Source organism: Macaca fascicularis, chromosome 2 (genome assembly GCF_037993035.2).
Source record: "Macaca fascicularis isolate 582-1 chromosome 2, T2T-MFA8v1.1".
NCBI classification, from domain to species: Eukaryota; Metazoa; Chordata; class Mammalia; order Primates; family Cercopithecidae; genus Macaca; species Macaca fascicularis.
The window spans coordinates 114355324-114374872 of NC_088376.1; the positions used below are offsets into that span (position 1 = coordinate 114355324).

The window sequence follows — 19549 nt, forward strand, 5'->3', positions numbered from 1 at the left end:
TTGTCTCTGATGGCTCAGGGAATGACATCTGAAAATAATATAGGCAAGGAAGAAAAAGACGTTCCATGATTTCCTAAGCTCCAGAGGGAGGCCGTGAGTTCCACAAGGCTTGTTGCTAGAGAAAAAAGGCTTCCTGATCCCATGAGGAGGCGTGTACATTCCTTGGCAGGAAGTTCCAGTGGCAAGGGCACAGGCAAAGAGGCAAGGATGAGGAGGAGCCTAAAGAGTGGACACAGGCAAGTGGGCCTAGCTAAAGCTGGAAGTGGGTCAATAAATGGTTAGAAATGAGATTCTTCATAGTCATGGAGAGTAGATTTGAGTAGAACCTTGAAAACCAGGCAGAAGCACAGAAGCTAGAACTAATTAACTTGCCAGTAGGAGATGCCCACTAAAAATGAACAAATGGAACAGAAGAGAGAAAACTGTGTAATGAGGCCCCTGAGCCATGGCTGTGATTCAGTGTGACTCATCCCTCGGAATGTAGGGAGCCGTGGTATTTCACTGCTGCTGTTTTACATAACCCTCTCTAATTGTTCCACACATAGAGTAGGATGTTGCCAGGCCTTCACTCTGGGTCTAGTATCAATTTAGGTTCCTTTGGTAATGGAGCCCTAAGAGCCAGTTCTGAGAAGGTTGGAAAGGAAGCTGTAGTCAGTTGAGCAGAAAGGAACCCAAGAGCTCTCTCTGATGTGTCAACGTCTCCCACAGCAAAGCCACCTGTACACAGACTTTTGGGTAGCTGAGTCATTCTTTATTAATCTGGAGGCCGGAACAGGTGACCAGGCCATGGAAGGAAGGTGTCTACCAGGATATTTGGCTCCTTCATGCTATGGACCAGGGTTATTGGCTTGCTGAGCAGGCCCACTGTTCTGTCTTTGGTATCCAGTGTCCCTGACCTGGGCTGCACATGACTTGCGCTGGCATTCTGCCCAGCATAGTCCTCTGACACTAGGCTGCTCCTGGGCCCCTGAGCAAGGGAAGCCCCTGGACCTCCGTGCTGTCTGTCCCCACAGAGGCCGCATTTACCCTGCTCCTTTACTGTGAGCTGCTGCAGTGGGAGGACCGGCCACTGCGGGAATTCCTCCACTACCCATCGCAGACAGAGTGGCAGCGGAAGGAGGGACTGTGCCGGAAGATCATTCACTACTTCAACAAAGGCAAGGTACGCGTCATTAGGCAAGCCCTTTAGCCTTCCAGCTTCTGCTGTGATGCGTGGCATCTTGACACCATAGGGTTAACAGCAGCTACAGGGGGTGGTGTATGGGGTGGTGAGTGGGTGGGTGCCTATCTATGTGCCTGAGATATGGAGACCACATGATTTTCTCTGAGGGAGAAAAAGACAACAGCTTAATTCTGTGACTTGAAAGCCATATCCAGATTGTAGGTGTTAGAGACTACCCCACATACCAGCTTTGCCTATCTATAAATACGAATGCTTCTACAGCAGGGGCTTCTGGAACCCTGTTTGTTTTTATTGGATTTACTTAAAGAACTGATATGGCTTTCTAATCTGCTGCCATATAAAATATGAGTGGTAGAAATGAATGGATTTTAATCACAGCCAAAGGAGACCTAAACTGCTTCTTACTGGTATGTGTTCTTTTCTTAGATTTCCCTTCCCTACAGCACAGCCAGGGCTCCTCTCATATCGGGGTTACTTTCCATCAAACTAGTTTCTATGGGATTGGCAGCATTGTCAGCACTGGTTTAGGCTTCCTTGGGGCTCCAGCCATTCCGCTCCCATCTCTGGGAAAGCTCTATGTGGGGCCCTCTGACTACCTACTGTTGAATGTGGCCCATGTGCTGGAAAAACTTGTTGAAGCCATTTTCTCATTACTAAGCTTTGAGCACGTTTTCAAGCTGAAATAGGGTCATTCAGGGAACTGTAGTAACTGAGCCCCTGACTCAAATAGAAATTGGTTTTTGAGATGAGTTTTTTCATCAAAAAGAAAGATGTAAACATTAATGGCTTTTGCCTATAAATCAGAAAACATTCTTCAGTTTTACATAACATGGGGGACTTCTGTGTTTGTCAAAAATATTCACTCAGAAAACATTTCCCCATGCAGAGAATGCACTGGTAAGCAGGAACCTTTCCAAAAGCACAGAAACTCTTATGTAACCTAGCCCAGAAAGGATGCCCATGCTCAGCTCTCAGCCAGCCTGTGCGACTGATCCACAAAGCTGACCCAAAACCTCTGGTCCTTGCTGATCCAGGACCTGACACAGAGCCCCTCACTTGCAGTTTTAGGCTGGTTTTCTGGCTCCTGGCTAACCTGGAGCTGCCCCTCACCTACATGCCCAGCAAGCCCTCCTAGCTCACAGGGAATGACATAAGCATGGTGTGAGCATGCATATGTGCTTCTAGTGCGTTCATTCTCATTTCTTTCCATGGGCACAAAGTACAGAGTAGAGAGTTATTCTAATCTGACTGAGTCTGCCTGTGGGATGCATGAGCATTGATGGTCCCCTCTTCATCCCACATTATGGTAATGCATAGAAAAGCAGGATTAAACTTTAACATGGACTAGGGAGTAAAACACAAAGTGTGCCTGAGTACTATAGATGGACAAGAAGGAGAGGACTAGGAGACTCCATAGGCCACCTTCTCAGGAATCTCCTCACTTCTGCAATCCTGCCTTTGCCCTGAATTGCTGGAGGAGCAGAGTCTATGCTGAGTAGAGACCACTCAGTGAGCCCTCTCATGAGTTTATCTTCAAAGGAGCAGTCATCAGGCCCACTGTCTTAGGCTCACACAGGAGGCCTACCTTGTCTGTTCCTGTGCCTCAGCTCCTGATGAAACCATCAGGTGAGATTAACCAGTTCTTCTTGAAAATATTCAGGGTTTTCAAGAAGAAAACCATGGTTCTAGAAAAGCAAAACGTAGATGCTATGGGAAAAAGATGTTCTTATGGCAGGGATGCTTGGCACCAAGAGAAAAGCCACCTTGGCAACAAGAGAAGGGCAAAGAAAGAAAGGAGGAACAGGTAGTGAGTTTCTACCTCTCAACACTGCCAGCACACCCTGCCTCACAAGGCAAGCCCCTCCTGGCTTTTCTTCCACACATTACCCCCAAGACCTGCCCCATAGGGACTGCTCATTTAGGTGATGATGGCCCCATGTAGGGCTAAAGATGCCCTGCCTGCTGACAGTAGCTTCCAGTGAAACAAATGTCCTCCACTGGGATCAAGGCTCATCTGTCTTGCTGGCATCTCTTCCCTAGTTTGTAACCCTGCTGCTCCAAGGCACTCGCTCCAAGGCCTCTACTCCAGTTATCTTTAGAATGAACGAGGACAAAGAGTAGTAGAAGAGAAGTGACTGGATTTCAGAGACTGGTAAGACATTTTAGAGTAGCTTTGCTTTCTGCCTGAAGGAGGGAAACCAAGGGGAAAGATGTAGATGGGGATGCATTGCACCTGTAGTACATTCGCTACCTCTATGCAGAGGCAGCTCTTAAAGCCCCCAGACCCACCATTGTTCCAGTACACCCCTCAAAGCTGGCACATGCTCTCTGGTGTCTGCCTTAGACAACACAATCTCCTTTGGTCCCATGTTTATGTCCTGGGTACCCAAGAGGATTAGCCGTGGCTAATAACATGGCCATAGTCTAGTTCTGGGCCATTCTGTCCTGTAGTGAGGTAGTTGACTTATAAACCTGCTACAAGTTGGACTGGGCTCTGGTCCACAGAGAGTCAGCTCTCCCAGGCCAGACAAGGAGAGAAGGAAACTCCAAAGAGACAGGATGTGGCAGGGTGAGAGTTGAGAGAAGAAAGGGGTGATGTGAAGGTCAGAACTGGTCCTTATCTCTAGGTGGAGGAAGCAGGCAGGAGGAGAAGCTAGACAGAGGCTAGCAGAGCATCAGGGCTACACCAACCACTTCTGTGGGAGTGGGCTTGAGCTCTCCTGCTTGAGGGTTTACCATGGTCCACACTCTTTTGAAGGAATGACTGTTACTTCTAATATGTAATGTGCAAACAGACTGGTGGCCCATGCTTTTCCCTTCCTTTGCCATTTGATTAGAATGAGCCCTAAGTCAGTACAACTTTTTGTGCTGTCCCTGCAAGGGAGCAACAAGGATATATAAAAGCACATATTAGGCCAGGCAAGGTGGCTCACAATTGTAATCCCAACACTTTGGGAGGCCAAGGTGGGCGAATCACTTGAGGTCAGGAGTTCAAGACCAACCTGGCCAACATGGTAAAAGCTTGTCTCTACTACAAATACAAAAATTAGCCGGGTGTGGTGGCGCACGCCTGTAGTCCCAGCTATTCGAGTGGCTGAGTCACGAGAATCACTTAAACATGGAAGGTGGAGGTTGCAGTGAGCTGAGATTGCACCACTGCACTCCAGCCTGAGTGACAGAGCAAGACTCTGTCTCAAAACAAAACAAAAGCACAAATCTGCAGGAGCTGGTAGAGGTGACTGGATTTTAGACACTGGTAGGGAGTTTTAGAGTCAGCTTTGCCTCCTGCCTGAAGGAGGGAAACCAAGGCGAAAGATGTGGATGGGAATGCATTGCACCTGTAGTATATTTACTAACTCTGTGCAGAGGCAGCTCTCAAAGCCCCCAAGCCCACCAGTGTTCCAGCATACCCCTCAAGGTTTGCAGGGTGTCTTAAAATTCTTGGTCCTGGTTCATTCTAAAGATAATTATGGTGGGGAGGGATGCCTTGGAGCATCAGGGTTACAAGCTAGGGCAGAGATGCCAGCAAGATAGATGAGCATTGATCCCAGTGGAGGAGAAGACCTGTTTTTATTGGAAGCTACTGTTAGCAGACAGGGCATCTTTAGCCCCACATATAGCCATTGTCATCTAAATGAGCAGTCTCCCATGGAGTGGCTCTTGAAAGGCTGGCCAGAAGTCTCTACACAACTCAGCTATAAACTTAGCTAGCCCCCATGAAGCTGCCAGCCAGATAGACCCTGTTCTGGGTCCATTGCTGAAACCTGCCCAAGCAGCACTTGCAGAGGACTGATATACGCCCTCTTGAAAGCTGTGATAATGGGGGTACAAGAGGCTTTCTAGCTCACTGAGGCACAGGCATTATATTAAAGCAAGGAGTCAGGGTCTATTTAAAATTCCGTTTGGCTGGGCATGGTAGCTCATGCCTGTAATGTCAACACTTTGAGAGGCCAAGGTGGTAGGATGGCTTGAGACTACAAGTTTGAGACCAGCCAAGGTAACATAGCGAGACCCCATCTCTATAAAATATTTTAAAAACTAGCCAGGCATGGTGGCACACACCTAGCCCCACCTGTAGTCCTAGCTACTCAGGAGGTTGAGGCAAGAGAATCTCTTGAGCCCAAGCATTAAAGGTTGCATGCCAGTGCATTCTAGGCTGGGTGACAGAGCAAGACCTTGTTTCTAAAAAAAAAAAAAAAAAAAACCACACACAACAACAGCAACAACAAACACCTCTTTGGTTTGTTTTAATCTTTTTAATCGGTCCTGCAGTTTCAATCCATGTGGTGTTAATTTCTTTGAAGGATAGAAAAATATATTCTTTTGAGAAACACAATTGCAAATGAAACAATGTTTTCCTTCTCCCTGATGCTATTTCAAAGAGTATTCTTACAAATATAGTCCTTATGTTTAATGATTTATGCTGAAATATTTACTGGTGAAATTATATCTGAGATTTGCTTCAAATGCTATGGGAAGGAATAAGTGAATGGGGTATGAATAATACAAGATTGGCTGTGAATTGGTCATTGTTGAAGCTGGATGGTGGATAGGGGTTTATTCTTCTAGTCTCTCTATTTTTCTATATGCTTAAATTTCCTATAATAAAAAATTTTTATTAGTATTGAGAAGTTGAGGAGTCTGGGTAAAATATCAAGTAAACTAATGACCCTCAACCTAACCAAAAGAGGTATATATATATTTATTATTATTATTATTATTATTATTATACTTTTAAGTTCTAGGGTACATGTGCACAACGTGCAGGTGTGTTACATATGTATACATGTGCCATGTTGGTGTGCTGCACCCATTAACTCATCATTTACATTAGGTATTTCTCCTAATGCTATCCCTCCCCCCTCCCCCCACCCCACAACAGGCCCCAGTGCGTGATGTTCACCACCGTGTGTCCAAGTGTTCTCATTGTTCAATTCCCACCTATGAGTGAGAACATGCGGTGTTTGGTTTTCTGTCCTTGTGATAGTTTGCTCAGAATGATGGTTTCCAGCTTCATGTCCCTACAAAGGACATGAACTCATCCTTTTTATGGCTGCATAGTATTCCATAGTGTATATGTGCCACATTTTCTTAATCCAGTCTATCATTGATGGACATTTGGGTTGATTCCAAGTCTTTGCTATTGTGAATAGTGCTGCCATAAACATACGTGTGCATGTGTCTCTATAGCAGCATGATTTATAATCCTTTGGGTATATACTCAGGAATGGGATGGCTGGGTCAAATGGTATTTCTAGTTCTAGATCCTTGAGGAATTGCCACACTGTCTTCCACAATGGTTGAACTAGTTTACAGTCCCACCAACAGTGTAAAAGTGTTCCTATTTCTCCACATCCTCTCCAGCACCTGTTATGTCCTGACTTTTTAATGATGGCCATTCTAACTGGTGTGAGATGGTATCTCATTGTGGTTTTGATTTGCATTTCTCTGATGGCCAGTGATGATGAGCATTTTTTCATGTGTCTGTTGGCTGCATAAATGTCTTCTTTTGAGAAGTGTCTGTTCATATACTTTGCCCACTTTTTGATGGGGTTCTTTGATTTTTTCTTATAAATTTGTTTTAAGTTCTTTGTAGATTCTGGATACTAGCCCTTTGTCAAATGGGTAGATTGTAACAATTTTCTCCCATTCTGTAGGTTGCCTGTTCACTCTGATGATAGTTTCTTTTGCTGTGCAGAAGCTCTTTAGTTAATTAGATCCTATTTGTTAATTTTGGTTTTTGTTGCCATTGCTTTTGGTGTTCTAGTCATGAAGTCCTTGCCCATGCCTATGTCCTGAGTGGTACTGCCTAAGTTTTCTTCTAGGGTTTTTATGGTTTTAGGTCTAACATTTAAGTCTTTAATCCATCTTGAATTAATTTTTGTATAAGGTATAAGGAAGGGATCCCGTTTCAGCTTTCCACATATGGCTAACCAGTTTTCCCAGCACCATTTATTAAATAGGAAATCCTTTCCCCATTTCTTGTTTTTGTCAGGTTTGTCAAAGATCAGATGGTTGTAGATGAGTGGCATTATTTCTGAGGGCTCTGTTCTGTTCCATTGGTCCATATCTGTTTTGGTACAGTACCATGCTGTTTTGGTTACTGTAGCCTTGTAGTATAGTTTGAAGTCAGGTAGTGTGATGCCTCCAGCTTTGTTCCTTTTGTTTAGGATTTTCTTGACAAGGTGGGCTCTTTTTTTGTTCCATATGATCTTTAAAGCAGTTTTTTTCCAATTCTGTGAAGAAAGTTATTGGTAGCTTGATGGGGATGGCATTGAATCTATAAATTACCTTGGGCAATATGGCCATTTTCACGATATTGATTCTTCCTATCCATGAGCATGGAATGTTCTTCCATTTGTTTATGTCCTCTTTTATTTCATTGAGCAGTGATTTGTAGTTCTCTTTGAAGAGGTCCTTCACATCCCCTGTAAGCTGGATTCCTGGGTATTTTATTCTCTTTGAAACAATTGTGAATGAGAGTTCACTCATGATTTGGCTGTTTGTCTGTTATTGGTGTATAAGAATGCTTGTGATTTTTGCACATTGATTTTGTATCCTGAGACTGCTGAAGTTGCTTATCAGCTTAAGGAGATTTTGGACTGAGACGATGGGGTTTTCTAAATATACAATCATGTCATCTGCAAACAGGGACAATTTGACTTCCAAAAGAGGTATACATTTTTTAAAGGAGGAAATGGATAATATCACCTCTTAATGAAGGCCACTGCAGCCTTCCCTCAGGCTGTTGCATGGGCATGTTACTATAACAGGAGCCATACCACAGAAAGCCTGGAATCTAACTAGGCAAGGATCATCTGAAGCCTAATTTAAGGTCAAATAGTTCCATAAAGGAAATTGTCCGACCTACTGCCAAGTCCTTGAGTAGGCATTTTCTTCTTGATTTCCATACTTGTTTTGGAGCTTAAACAATCTTAATCTAAAAATCAGTGTTTCATTAACTTATCAAATAAATCTTTACTGAGTACCTGATACATCCCTGGCATTGTTCTAGTCTCTGAGAATAAAACAGACAGGGTCCCTGCCCTCTTTGTGTTTATCATCTGATTGAGACTAATACAACAAAAAAGTAAATAATTTTTTAAAATTAAGATAACTTCATAGTAACAGAACAGAAATGGACAAGGAAGTGCCTCTTCTTGACAAAGTAGTCAGGGAAGGCCTCTTGGAGGTGGAGACATTTGAGCAGAGACCTAAAAGCTATGCTTGAGCTAGAAAGCCACACGGCTGTTCACGACCCCCAAATTGGTTTTGAGGCATATGTTCTTTGTGACACAAGTTGGAGCTGGCAGGAGACCTTTTGTGTGTCTTCTGATGTATTTAATGTGGGCTTCGGCCATTCTGAGGATGAGATGCTGAAGCCCTGTTTCTATTTCTGACACAGAGCTGGGAGTTTGGGATCCCACTGTGCAGGGAGCTGGCGTGTCAGTACGAGAGCCTCTATGATTACCAGAGCCTCAGCTGGATTCGGGTGAGCTGTGCCCCTCCCCCCACCCCAGCCCTGACTGGCATCAGTTTCTAAATGAGCATTCTCTATGGGCCTAGCCCTTGGTTTAGTGCTGTGGACAATACAAGAGAAACAAAAGCCAAGACTCCTGCCTTCAGGACACTTGCAGTCTGACTAGGAAACCAAAAAGAACACCTGAAAAATAATTGTATGATCTGGACCCCAAGAGCCATGGTGGTCAGAGAAGGGAGAAGTAGCGTAGGCAGGATAGGATGGTGGTTTCAAGAAAGAGAAGGAGGTGGCAGCTCAGCTTCACAGAGAAGCTTTTCCTGGAATGGTTTTGTTTATGGATGCTTCATCCAAAATCTTTATAAGAGCTTTCCCCACTTTGCTTATGGTCAATTTTAAACATGTTGTACTTGCTGCCTTCTTTGATGCAGAATATTAAAAAATTAAATTAAATGCCCGATGGGCTTTGAAGGTCTGCACCAAATTTTTTCTGGTTGCTGGTGCTGGGTTCTCAATCATAATGGCTGCTGATTTCATCAGCGAAAAAGAGGCTGGCAGTCTCAACTCACCCTTTCTGCACCCTCATCCTTGTGGCTAACTCTCCTGTTCTCTGATCCAGATTGGTGTTTGGGCATGTTCCTCTAGCAGTGGCTTCTTAACCTGTTCTGGCAGGCTGGCTTGATTTAATGCATTAGAGCTATCTTCCCAATCGAAGTTTCAGTGAGTTTTGTGTGAGTGTGAAGCCAGGTCAGCCACAACTAAAAAAGTTACAGACCTTGGAATGCTAGACATCATGGATATTAGTTAGCTTTTCAAATTTAAAATATCTTAACTTGGAATGAGTACCAGTGCTGTTAGCATCTGAGCCTTCATCACTACAGTTGTTAGCATCTTTAGTCAGATAATAGATGAACAAGAGTTGGACTGATACAAAATGGTGATGAGAATTGCTGATAGCCAGCTACAAGCAACCTAGTCAGGGGTCAACTGGTATAGTGAGTATTGGTCAAAACCAGAAATCCCTGGGCAGAAAAAGTCCATGTTAAAAGTGTGCCTCCCAAGTACAGGAATCTATAGGGCTGAGTCCACTCCCTAGGAAGGACATTCACAGCAGCTACACAGGGGTGCAGTGGGCAGGCCTGTCCCCATCCCACCATCAGACAGTGGTGATGGAGGGCCTTCTCTTCCATAATGCAACTCCCCAGAGAGAGGCTGGTCATGTCTAGAGGCTCACTTACTTCTTATCTAGATTGAGTTGCCATGATCCCTTTCTGGAAGACAGTGTCCAGTTGGGCCTAGGAGAACTTGCTTTGGATACCAACAGCAGTCAAGCCAACCCGAAGACCTTTCTCATTCACAGAAAATGGAGGCCAGCTACTATGACAACATTATGGAGCAGCAACGCCTGGAGCCTGAGTTCTTTCGGGTCGGCTTCTATGGCAGGAAGTTTCCTTTCTTTCTTCGGGTGAGTCCATTCAGATGGTCACAAGAACTTATATAATTTTACACATAATTCACTTAAAACCTGTATTCTTGTCTTCCCCTTTTTGCCTTTTCTGCTGAATACTTTTTTACAGAGGATAGACCAGTTAACAACAGGCATTTGGTTTTATTTGACTGGACTGGCTGCCAACTTCAGACTCTGTTTTAGTCTGCTCTGTTGTTCTGTAGCTACCAGGAATGTGTGAGGGTGGCTTTCTTACCAAATCAATGGAGTTTCTTCAGGAAGTGACCAGGGTCTAAGTATGTCCCATAGGTACCTTCCAACTTCTGCCTCCAGTGCCTGGAACCTCCATTGTGAGTCTTCTCAGCCATACAGGGCGCCAATAAAGCCCTGATCTTAACAGTAGACTGACCTCTTAGAGTTTGTCATCTGAAATGATGGTTTTTCCTCCTGGCTGCACTGTAGCCAGCATGTGGTTCCTGGGATCCTGAGGGAGCTGCCAAGCACTGTGTTTGGCTGTAGAAAGCCTCTTATAGGCAGCCAGTTCTCTGACCCAGGATGACAACAGCCTTTTCTCCCTACCATTCCCTGGCAGGTTGAACCGGAATATAAAAAGAGTGGAAAGGATGACTGAGTATAGATCTACTGACACCAGTTGTGATTTTCTTATTTATTCAGCACAACTCAGAGGCTCCAGGAGTAGTCAGTCAACATACACTGCAGGCTGAGTCCCATAGAGATGTGTTCTCAGATGATCTAAATGAAGCTGCCCTGATGTGTGGGCCCTGGAGCAGTTGAGACCTAATCTCTGATCACCCCCAGTTCCGATATCTTTAAAGTTCACTGTCCACAAGTCTCAGAAAGTAGCTGGGAAAATTCCCTTTGATATGTTTGGGATCCTGTATTCTTGGAGAAATTGGGTTAGCCAATGAGCAATAACAAACTTGTTATCACATCAAAGGTCAACCGGGCTTAATAGCTCCTTAAAAAAAGCTAGTCTGCTAGCGGCAGAGTCCAGGCTAACCACATTGCAGAAGTAAGGCAGGTCAACTTGCACTTTTCTTGGGCAGTAGTCATTCTAGGCTAGAAGGAAAAATGATCTGTGTGGGCACTGGTAATATGACAGGAACAGCAAGCTCACTGCCTAATTTACCTAATTGTGATCCCCGGGAAGGCTGTAACTGTTCCACAGGAGTGTGTTTCTAGTAGCAGAATGGGAATGAGTAGAGAGAATTTCTTTTTTTTTTTTTTTTTTTTTTTTTTTTTTTTGAGACAGAGTTTCGCTCTTGTTGCCCGGGTTGGAGTACAATGGCACGATCTCAGCTCACCACAACCTCCGCCTCCCAGGTTCAAGCGATTCTCCTGCTTCAGCCTTCCCAAGTAGCTGGGATTACAGGCATGCACCACCACGCCCAGCTAATTTTGTATTTTAATAGAGACGGGGTTTCTCCATGTTGGTCAGGCTGGTCTTGAACTCCCAACCTCAAGTGATCCGCCTGCCTCGGCCTCCCAAAGTGCTGGGATTATAAGTGTGAGCCACCGCACCTGGCTGGAAATGAGAAGAGAGACTTTCTTAAGAGGACTAGGCTTCCTTCATCTCTAGTGACCATCCAGCCCAGGCATTTCAGAAGTGGCATATTTACTAGCCCCATCAACATAGATCATATAAGAACAATGGAAGTGGTGGAGGTCAGCAAAAGAAGTAGAAGCAGCTGTACAAGAATTAGAAACCAAAAGTGTTTCCAGAAAGTCCTTTGACAAACTAATGATTCTGGTCTTGTAACTTGCCTTTTTCTCATTTTATCTTTGCAAATTATGCTTTCTTGTCATTTTCTTCTTCTTGTGTAGATCCACAATTTGTACATCAAAATTGAGATTTCACTGTAAAACATCATTATTTTGGATATTACAGAATCAGGCCCTGGTGTCCCCTGTTTCTATTCTGCCAAGCAGGAATGCTCCATCATGGTCCAACCTGTTTCCCACCCTTTCATGCGCATGTCACAGGGCACATTAGTGTCTCAGGGTGCTTGGAGCTTTCTGACAGGTAGGACCTGGCATAAAACCTGCATCTAAGCCATCCAAACCATGCTCACAAGTAACAGTACAAATGTTTCAAAGACCCTGGTAATGGAGGAAGAATAACAAGGGGTGTTAGGAAATATCACCCATCAATACATTCCCATCTCCACACAAGATGCAATCTCAAGGGGAGGTATAATGCATGTATAATTCATGCATACAAATTTCCTCGGCCAACCCACATGCTACCTTCCCTTATTTCAGCTGCTCAGTTCATTTGTGGCAAACATAATAAGTCCCAGTGGAGGTAGCTCTTTGCCTTGCAGATGGTGAGAACCAGGTACAAAGGAGTGGCGGCCAGATCTGTCCTTTGTGGGAATGCTGGGGCTCTTGCCCAGGCGAACATGAAACCAACAGTCAGCCTCAAGGTCAACACTGTGCATTGTTCCTGCTGGGCCTTCCCCAGAAGGCTAGGCTACTCTCCTACCATCCCTGAATGCACAGGCCATCTATTACTTTAGCTCTGTCAGCTTGGTTTCTCTGGACCATCTGCCTGCTTCCCCTCACAAATGTGATTATTTACTAATCTGCAAAGAGTCAGGAAAACATCCAACCCTCCCTTCTTGAGGGAATTTTTATTTCTCATCATTTGACCCATGAACAGACATTGTTGAGGGTTGTACATATGAATGATATGAAAAGGCCAGTTCTTCACAAGTACTTTCTTTGTCAGTTTTGTTTATCAAGCCAAAGATGTAGAAATGCCTCTGTCCTTTGACTACTGGTCTATTCCACTGGAGTGGCCAGCCTGTTCCTCCTGACCTTAACTTCCCTTCTAGTGTGCCCTTCCATTCTGATTCATCCAGACACATGGCCCAGGCCAGACGCAGTGGCTCATGCCTACAATCCTAGCACTTTGGAAGGCTGAGGCAGGTGGATCACCTGAGGTCAGGAGCTCAAGACCAGCCTGGCGAACATGGCGAAACCCCATCTCTACTAAAAATACAACAATTAGCCAGGCATGGTACAAGATGCCTGTAATCCCAGTTACTTCAGAGGCTGAGGTGGGAGAATGACTTGAGCCCGGGAGGTGGAGATTGCAGTGAGCCCAGATTGCAACACTGCACTCCAACCTGGGCAAGAGAGTGAGACTCTATCTCAAAAAAACAAAAGACAATACAGATACATGGCCCAGCCTTAGCCAAGTTCTCCCATAGTGAGAGAGGAAGTAAAAGGGAGACAGAAATCCTATTTCAAGAAGGTCAGGGTGTTCCAAGGCCTGCCCTGTGATTAACCCTCTCCTGGGAAGCATATGGCTGGCCCTGTGATGGCTCTCTCTCTCTTTCTTCCTTTGAAGACATGCCAAGAGGGGCTGGCAGTGCCTGATACCATTTTGTTGAAATGGGTCTGGTTAGGCAGTTGGTTGGGCAGACTGTGTCACCGGTGGGTTTCAGGGGAACTTGCTCCAGCCACCCACTCATGACCGGCTATGATATAGGCAAAGCAAGCAGAGTTGGGGGTGCCTTGTCCACGAAGAGAAAAACTGAGACATAACCCAAACTAAATGTGACATAACGTAAAATTTTAAGAAATCTGTACTTAGAATGATGTCTATTTGTTCTGCTGACATGTTTGCAAAGGAGTTTGCTGCCAAAGGGTTATTAATGCAATAAACAGCTACTGAATGCCTCCTGGGCACTGGGCAACATTAGACTGTTTGTCTCAACTAATAAAAGTGATCCTTCAGAATCACACACTTGATCACTGCCCCCCGCCATTTAAATTTATTTGATGGCACCCATAGCAATCACTCCTTGGTAACACTGGAGTCAGGGTCAGGGTCTTCCAAGGCCTGCCCAGTGATTAACCCTGTCCCAGGAAGCATATGGCTGGTTCTGTGATGCCTCTTTCTCTCTCTCTTCCTTTGAAGACATGCCAAGAGGGGCTGGCAGTGCCCCTCTGCCCAACTGCTTTTACCAGTTCTCTACACAGACACCTTCTTTCCAGCTCCGCCTTTTCCTGTCTTGATTGTTGTTGCCCTGGTTGTCACAGTATCCACATAGATTGCCCTTCTCCACTCATACCATACCATACCAGCCTGACCTAGGTGGACCTTTCAGGACATTTTTTAAACACAATTTTTTTAAAATCACATCTCCCACCTTGCTCTCTTTCCTGTGTAAGGTTTTTCTCCTTCTTCCAAGCTTCTTGCAGCCTGTACCCTTCCCTCGGGGCTGCCACACCACAGTGTAATTCTCGCTTTGTTTTTCTTCTCCCTCCTTGATTGTCTGGAGACTGAGGGCAATGCCCTGCGCCTGTCCCAGGGCCTGATACAGAGAAGACTCCTAAGATATGTTTGTGATGTATGTAGCTACTGACTCCATTGTGGAGGTTGGGGGCTACAAATAAGGTATACATAGAGTGTGCTCTTATGTTTGTGGCAGAACAAAGAATACGTATGCCGTGGCCATGACTACGAGAGGCTGGAGGCCTTCCAGCAGAGGATGCTCAGTGAGTTCCCGCAGGCTGTCGCCATGCAGCACCCCAACCATCCTGATGACGCCATCCTACAGTGCGATGCCCAGTGTATCTTTTGATACTGGGTGGGAGGACGGCAGGGGCCCTGGGAGGTGAGGTCCACCCAGTCAGCTGCCCTCTACCACATTGCCAACCATATAGGTTAGATATCCCATAGCCCTAAACCTGAGTGTGTCCTCATTGCTTAGCACACACTTAGAAACGCACTAATGCCTCAAAGAGGAAGCACTGGCGTGCCCTTAGCAGTGGGTGGTCTAGTCATCAGTGGGACTTCAGGAAGGTCTTTATCCCTCAGACTGGCTGCTTCCAACAGCTTAATCCTCACCCTGCCCTATGAGGAGTCTGCCCAGGCAGCCAGGAGCAATCATTGTACAGGGTGACTTGGGGTCCTATCAGGGCTCTTGTCACAGGAACACCACCTGTGCTGTGACCTGCGCCACTCCCATGTGTACTATTATTGTCCCTTGTCTTCGTCAGGCGGACTGGGGCAGGGCCCAAGGATGTGCGGAGCAGGAGAGGATGGGGGAGTTCCTTTGGTTTGGTGGCACTTGGAAGTCTGAATGGAAACACTGCCCTCCCCCTCACCTTTCACACACAGCTTCCTTGGGGACCACATGACAGATGCCATGACTATGGCAAGCTTGTTTCAGAGAAGGGAGGGCAAGTGGACTCTTACCTGCTTTTTTTCCACAAAGATTTCAAACAGTATTTTATTTAAAAGTTGTTCTTCAGTAAACATACTTTACCTATAGAGGGGAAGCCCAGACCCTTGTAGCCTTCTCTCACTCCCATGGGGTGGATGCCTGCATTCCCCTCTTTCCCTTTGTTTCTTAAAGGGGCACCAGAGAACACTTGGCTGTTGACATCTCACCTTGGTTGAGTGCTCATGAAACTCAACTACTAGAGCAGGGAGAGGGAGAGAGCAGATAGAGATTTACGTAACTGTGCTTGGCTCTAATCTGCCCCTGAAGATACCACTGCCTCCACCACTGGGCTGTCAGTAAGGAGCAGGGGCTATGGTGCACTTCTCCCCTTTGAGGAGATAACAGGGGTCAACCTCTCAGGTCCATCTCTGGCAAGTCTGCATTTCTCCTTCACTTCCTGCCCAGACTTGCAGATCTATGCAGTGACGCCCATTCCAGATTATGTGGATGTTCTGCAGATGGATAGGGTACCAGATCGCGTCAAGAGCTTCTATCGCGTCAACAATGTGAGGAAGTTCCGGTACGACAGGCCTTTTCACAAAGGCCCCAAGGACAAGGAGAATGAATTCAAGGTGAACAAATCAGGAAAACAGGGGCAGTACACACAGCAAGTCCAGGGGCAAGCTCAACTTTCTTGGGAACTCACTGTTTTATCCCTCAGGTAGGCAGGGTGTGGCAAAACTTGCCTAACTGCCCACACCTGCCTGTTCCCTCCCTACAGAGCCTGTGGATTGAACGTACCACACTGACCCTGACCCACAGCTTGCCTGGCATCTCACGGTGGTTTGAAGTGGAGAGAAGGGAACTGGTGAGACATGTCTCAGATGAAGCTGAGCTTCACAACTGCTCCCTCAGCCCCAGCTCTGGGGGCCCTTCTCTAAGGACTGAAGATAAAGAGAGCTTCGGCCACCTGCCTGGCCTAGGCTCCCACAGGTCAACCCTGTGCTAGGATCTTTGTGTATCTTCTCTCATCTAATCCATACAACACCCCTGAGCAGCAGGTATTTTCAGCCTCCCACTTTACATATGAGAAAACTATTCTCTGAGATTCAAGAAAGCAGAGTGTTCTGATTTCAGAACTAGTGTTCTTCACTATTTGCTGTACTTCCAAGTGCCTATACATCAGAAAACAGAAGTGGAAAGTGTCCAGGGAGTCTCAAGTTCACAGGAACAAGGAAGGGGAATCAATACCACAGATCTTAGACCCCAGGTCTCAGGAATATGATGAGGGGTTATCATCATTTCTGGGATGACTCTGTGTGCTGTGTACCCCTAGGTGGAGGTGAGCCCTCTGGAGAATGCCATCCAAGTGGTTGAGAATAAGAACCAGGAGCTACGCTCCCTGATCAGCCAGTATCAACACAAGCAGGTGCATGGCAACATCAACCTGCTAAGCATGTGCCTGAATGGTGTCATTGATGCAGCTGTCAATGGAGGCATTGCACGCTATCAGGAGGTGAGCTGTGGCCACAGACCAAACCCATGCAGGCAGCCTGGCTGGGAAGGTGACTCACAGGCTTCTCTTTTCAAGATTGTAGTCTCCTTAGGTAGCCTTCCCTACATGCCCTCTCTTGACTAAACTAACTTGGGATGGTCCTGGAACGAGGCCCTAAGCTCCCTATCACTCCCTATTTCTTTGGCACAGTTCTCTGGTAGGGCCTTTTCTTCATTTTTATTCTCTGAACTCTGATATGGGTAATCTGTAATCCTGATTATGGGAAGATGTTAGGTGCCCTCCAAGAGGAGCCTTGGAGCCCAGCCCATCATGAGAAGTGAGTCATAGGCTGGATAAGAGGCTAGCCCCTACTCCCAGTCCACCAGTCCTGCCTGCCCTACCTAGGCCATCCAGGCTCCATAAGGGACTGGGGTCAGCATCCAGACTTAGATGGCTTGGCCACGTTCAATCCTTCTCAGACAAAAAACACACCTCGCCAGGCGCAGTGGCTCATGCCTGTAATCCCAGAACTTTGGGAGGCCGAGGTGGGCGGATCACGAGGTCAGGAGATTGAGACCATCCTGGCTAACACGGTGAAACCCCGTCTCTACTAAAAATACAAGAAAAAATTAGCCGGGCATGGTGGCGGGTGCCTGTAGTCCCAGCTACTCAGGAGGCTGAGGCAGGAGAATGGCGTGAACCCAGGAGGCAGAGCTTGCAGCGAGCCTAGATCACACCACTGCACTCCAGCCTGGGCGACAGAGCAAGACTCCATCTCAAAAAATATATCATAAAATAAAATAAAACACACACACCTCTAATTGCCAGAAGTTCAAACAGGCCAGACTGGTGTATGTACCTATGAGGAGACAGCCTGGCTACGTTTTAGGTGGCATTAGTGAACTCAAATCTCCTGGGCCCCATATAAGTAGTAGTCCTGGGAAGAGTCTTCCTGACTTGGCCTTTCCTTTCACAGGCCTTCTTTGATAAAGATTACATCAACAAGCACCCAGGAGATGCTGAGAAGATCACCCAGCTCAAGGAGCTTATGCAGGAGCAGGTATGTCTTGGAGAGCTTGGGGACCAGCAGCCAGGTGAGAAAAGCCATGCACTACAAGATGGCTTCAGTTCTCAGGGGCTGCTCATGGTTCACAGAGTGGCCTTGTTTGTGACTCTGATAGGTTCATGTCCTTGGAGTTGGGCTAGCAGTTCATGAGAAGTTTGTGCACCCAGAAATGCGACCTCTGCATAAGAAGCTAATTGATCAGTTCCAGATGATGCGGGCCAGTCTCTACCATGTAAGTTAATCCCTGTCCTGCCCCTGCTGCAGTAGAACCAGGTGTCACTTTCTCCAGACCTATATACCACAAGCCAAAGGAAAATAGGAGGGAGAGAGCCTGGGTGGGGGCCGGGTCAGGGAGAGAGGCTGTCCTCCCCACAGAGGGACAGGGGGCAAGGATGGATGCTATATCCAGGGGAAGGATGCTAAGGATCCTCTCACTCACTCACTCCCAAAGGAGGAGCCAGATTCAAGGGCAGAGAACATGTTTCAGAGCACTGTGCTAGTGAACAGGTTTTCATATGTGGAGGAAAAGAGCTAAAGTATATGGCCCACATGTAGGGATCTTTTTGGAGATGTTTTTCATCTCAAGAACCTAAAGAGGTAGGCATGGCCTGAGCCAGCCTTCTCTCCCCATCTCCCTCCTCCTCCTCTTCTCTTTCTCTGCCCTTCTTCATTCTTCTCCCTCTAATCGTTCTCTTTTCCCTCTTTTTACTCTTCCCCCAACTCTCTTTTCTCCCTCTTTCCCTCCCTCCCTCCCTCTCCTTCCCAGCTTCCTCTATCATGTCTGGTGATCCAAGCTCACATCTGAGATAGTCTAGGATGAGCAGTACTTTGATGCTAGCGGTTCTTAAAGGGGTCAGCCAGGTCCTGGGGCTGGACCAGGCTCCTGAAAGTCTCCCTAACTCTGGCCCAGCTCTTCAGCCTCCACAGTAGCATTTGGCCCAAGGACTTAAACACACAAACAGGACTTATATTCCAGGACCAGTATTCCTTGGCAGGGTCTTAGAGGAAGGGCTGACTGGCTGAGGATAGAGCCCCCTAGTCACATACCCAAACCTCATTTTCAACTGTGGGGCCGACTCCAAATGTTTTCTAGAGATCCCTTCCTGCTAAACAGGCTGTCTCCCAGATCTTAAGGGGTATGAGCCCAATTACCTGCTGCTACCTGGCACCCAAGCCAAGTTCTCTTCTCATCACCCAGGACCACTGGGTAGTGGCAGGTCGACAAGAAGTAGAGCTGTTTGAGCTGCACGAGGTTGTCATGAGCAAAAAACATCCCCGTCTAGGGATACCCATGGCCACAGGAGCCCTGAGAGAGGCTGAACTACTTAAACACAGTGGGCCTGACCCATTTGGGGCGGACCTGCTTTGTTCGTGGATGCTGCAGGTTCTGGTCATCTCTGTCCCTCCAGGCTCCCAGTGCAGATCTCAGCCTGTGTGGACAAGTGTGGATAACATGAAAAGAGAAAAAGAAGCTTGTTGTAGTTTGAGGGGTAGGGGCACATTTTCCAGAGGAAAGCCTGGAGATCCTGAAATTTCTCCCATCTGTTAGGATTCTCCCGTGGTATTTCAAGGTGAAATATGCAGAGAAGCTCTTTTACATCTCCTCCTTAAAAATTGGAGTATCGTTTAGTTAGGAACTTGGGCAGTATTGCTGAGCCTGGTGGGTATTCATTCCACTAC

At 46.4% G+C, this 19549-nt stretch overlaps 1 protein-coding gene across 17 annotated transcripts in view; it reads left to right on the top strand.

Moving 5' to 3' along the window:
* DOCK3 (dedicator of cytokinesis 3) overlaps window positions 1-19549 on the top strand; it is a 687722-nt gene that overhangs the window by 643298 nt on the left and 24875 nt on the right. For all 17 annotated transcript variants that reach the window (XM_005547251.5, XM_005547256.5, XM_005547252.5 and 14 more), the window contains 9 exons: window positions 1014-1162; window positions 8589-8675; window positions 10021-10125; window positions 14571-14712; window positions 15774-15940; window positions 16090-16176; window positions 16645-16824; window positions 17780-17863; window positions 17985-18101. In XM_005547251.5, the coding sequence (XP_005547308.1) occupies window positions 1014-1162; window positions 8589-8675; window positions 10021-10125; window positions 14571-14712; window positions 15774-15940; window positions 16090-16176; window positions 16645-16824; window positions 17780-17863; window positions 17985-18101 (1118 nt within the window). The remainder of the gene's footprint in view (window positions 1-1013; window positions 1163-8588; window positions 8676-10020; window positions 10126-14570; window positions 14713-15773; window positions 15941-16089; window positions 16177-16644; window positions 16825-17779; window positions 17864-17984; window positions 18102-19549) is intronic.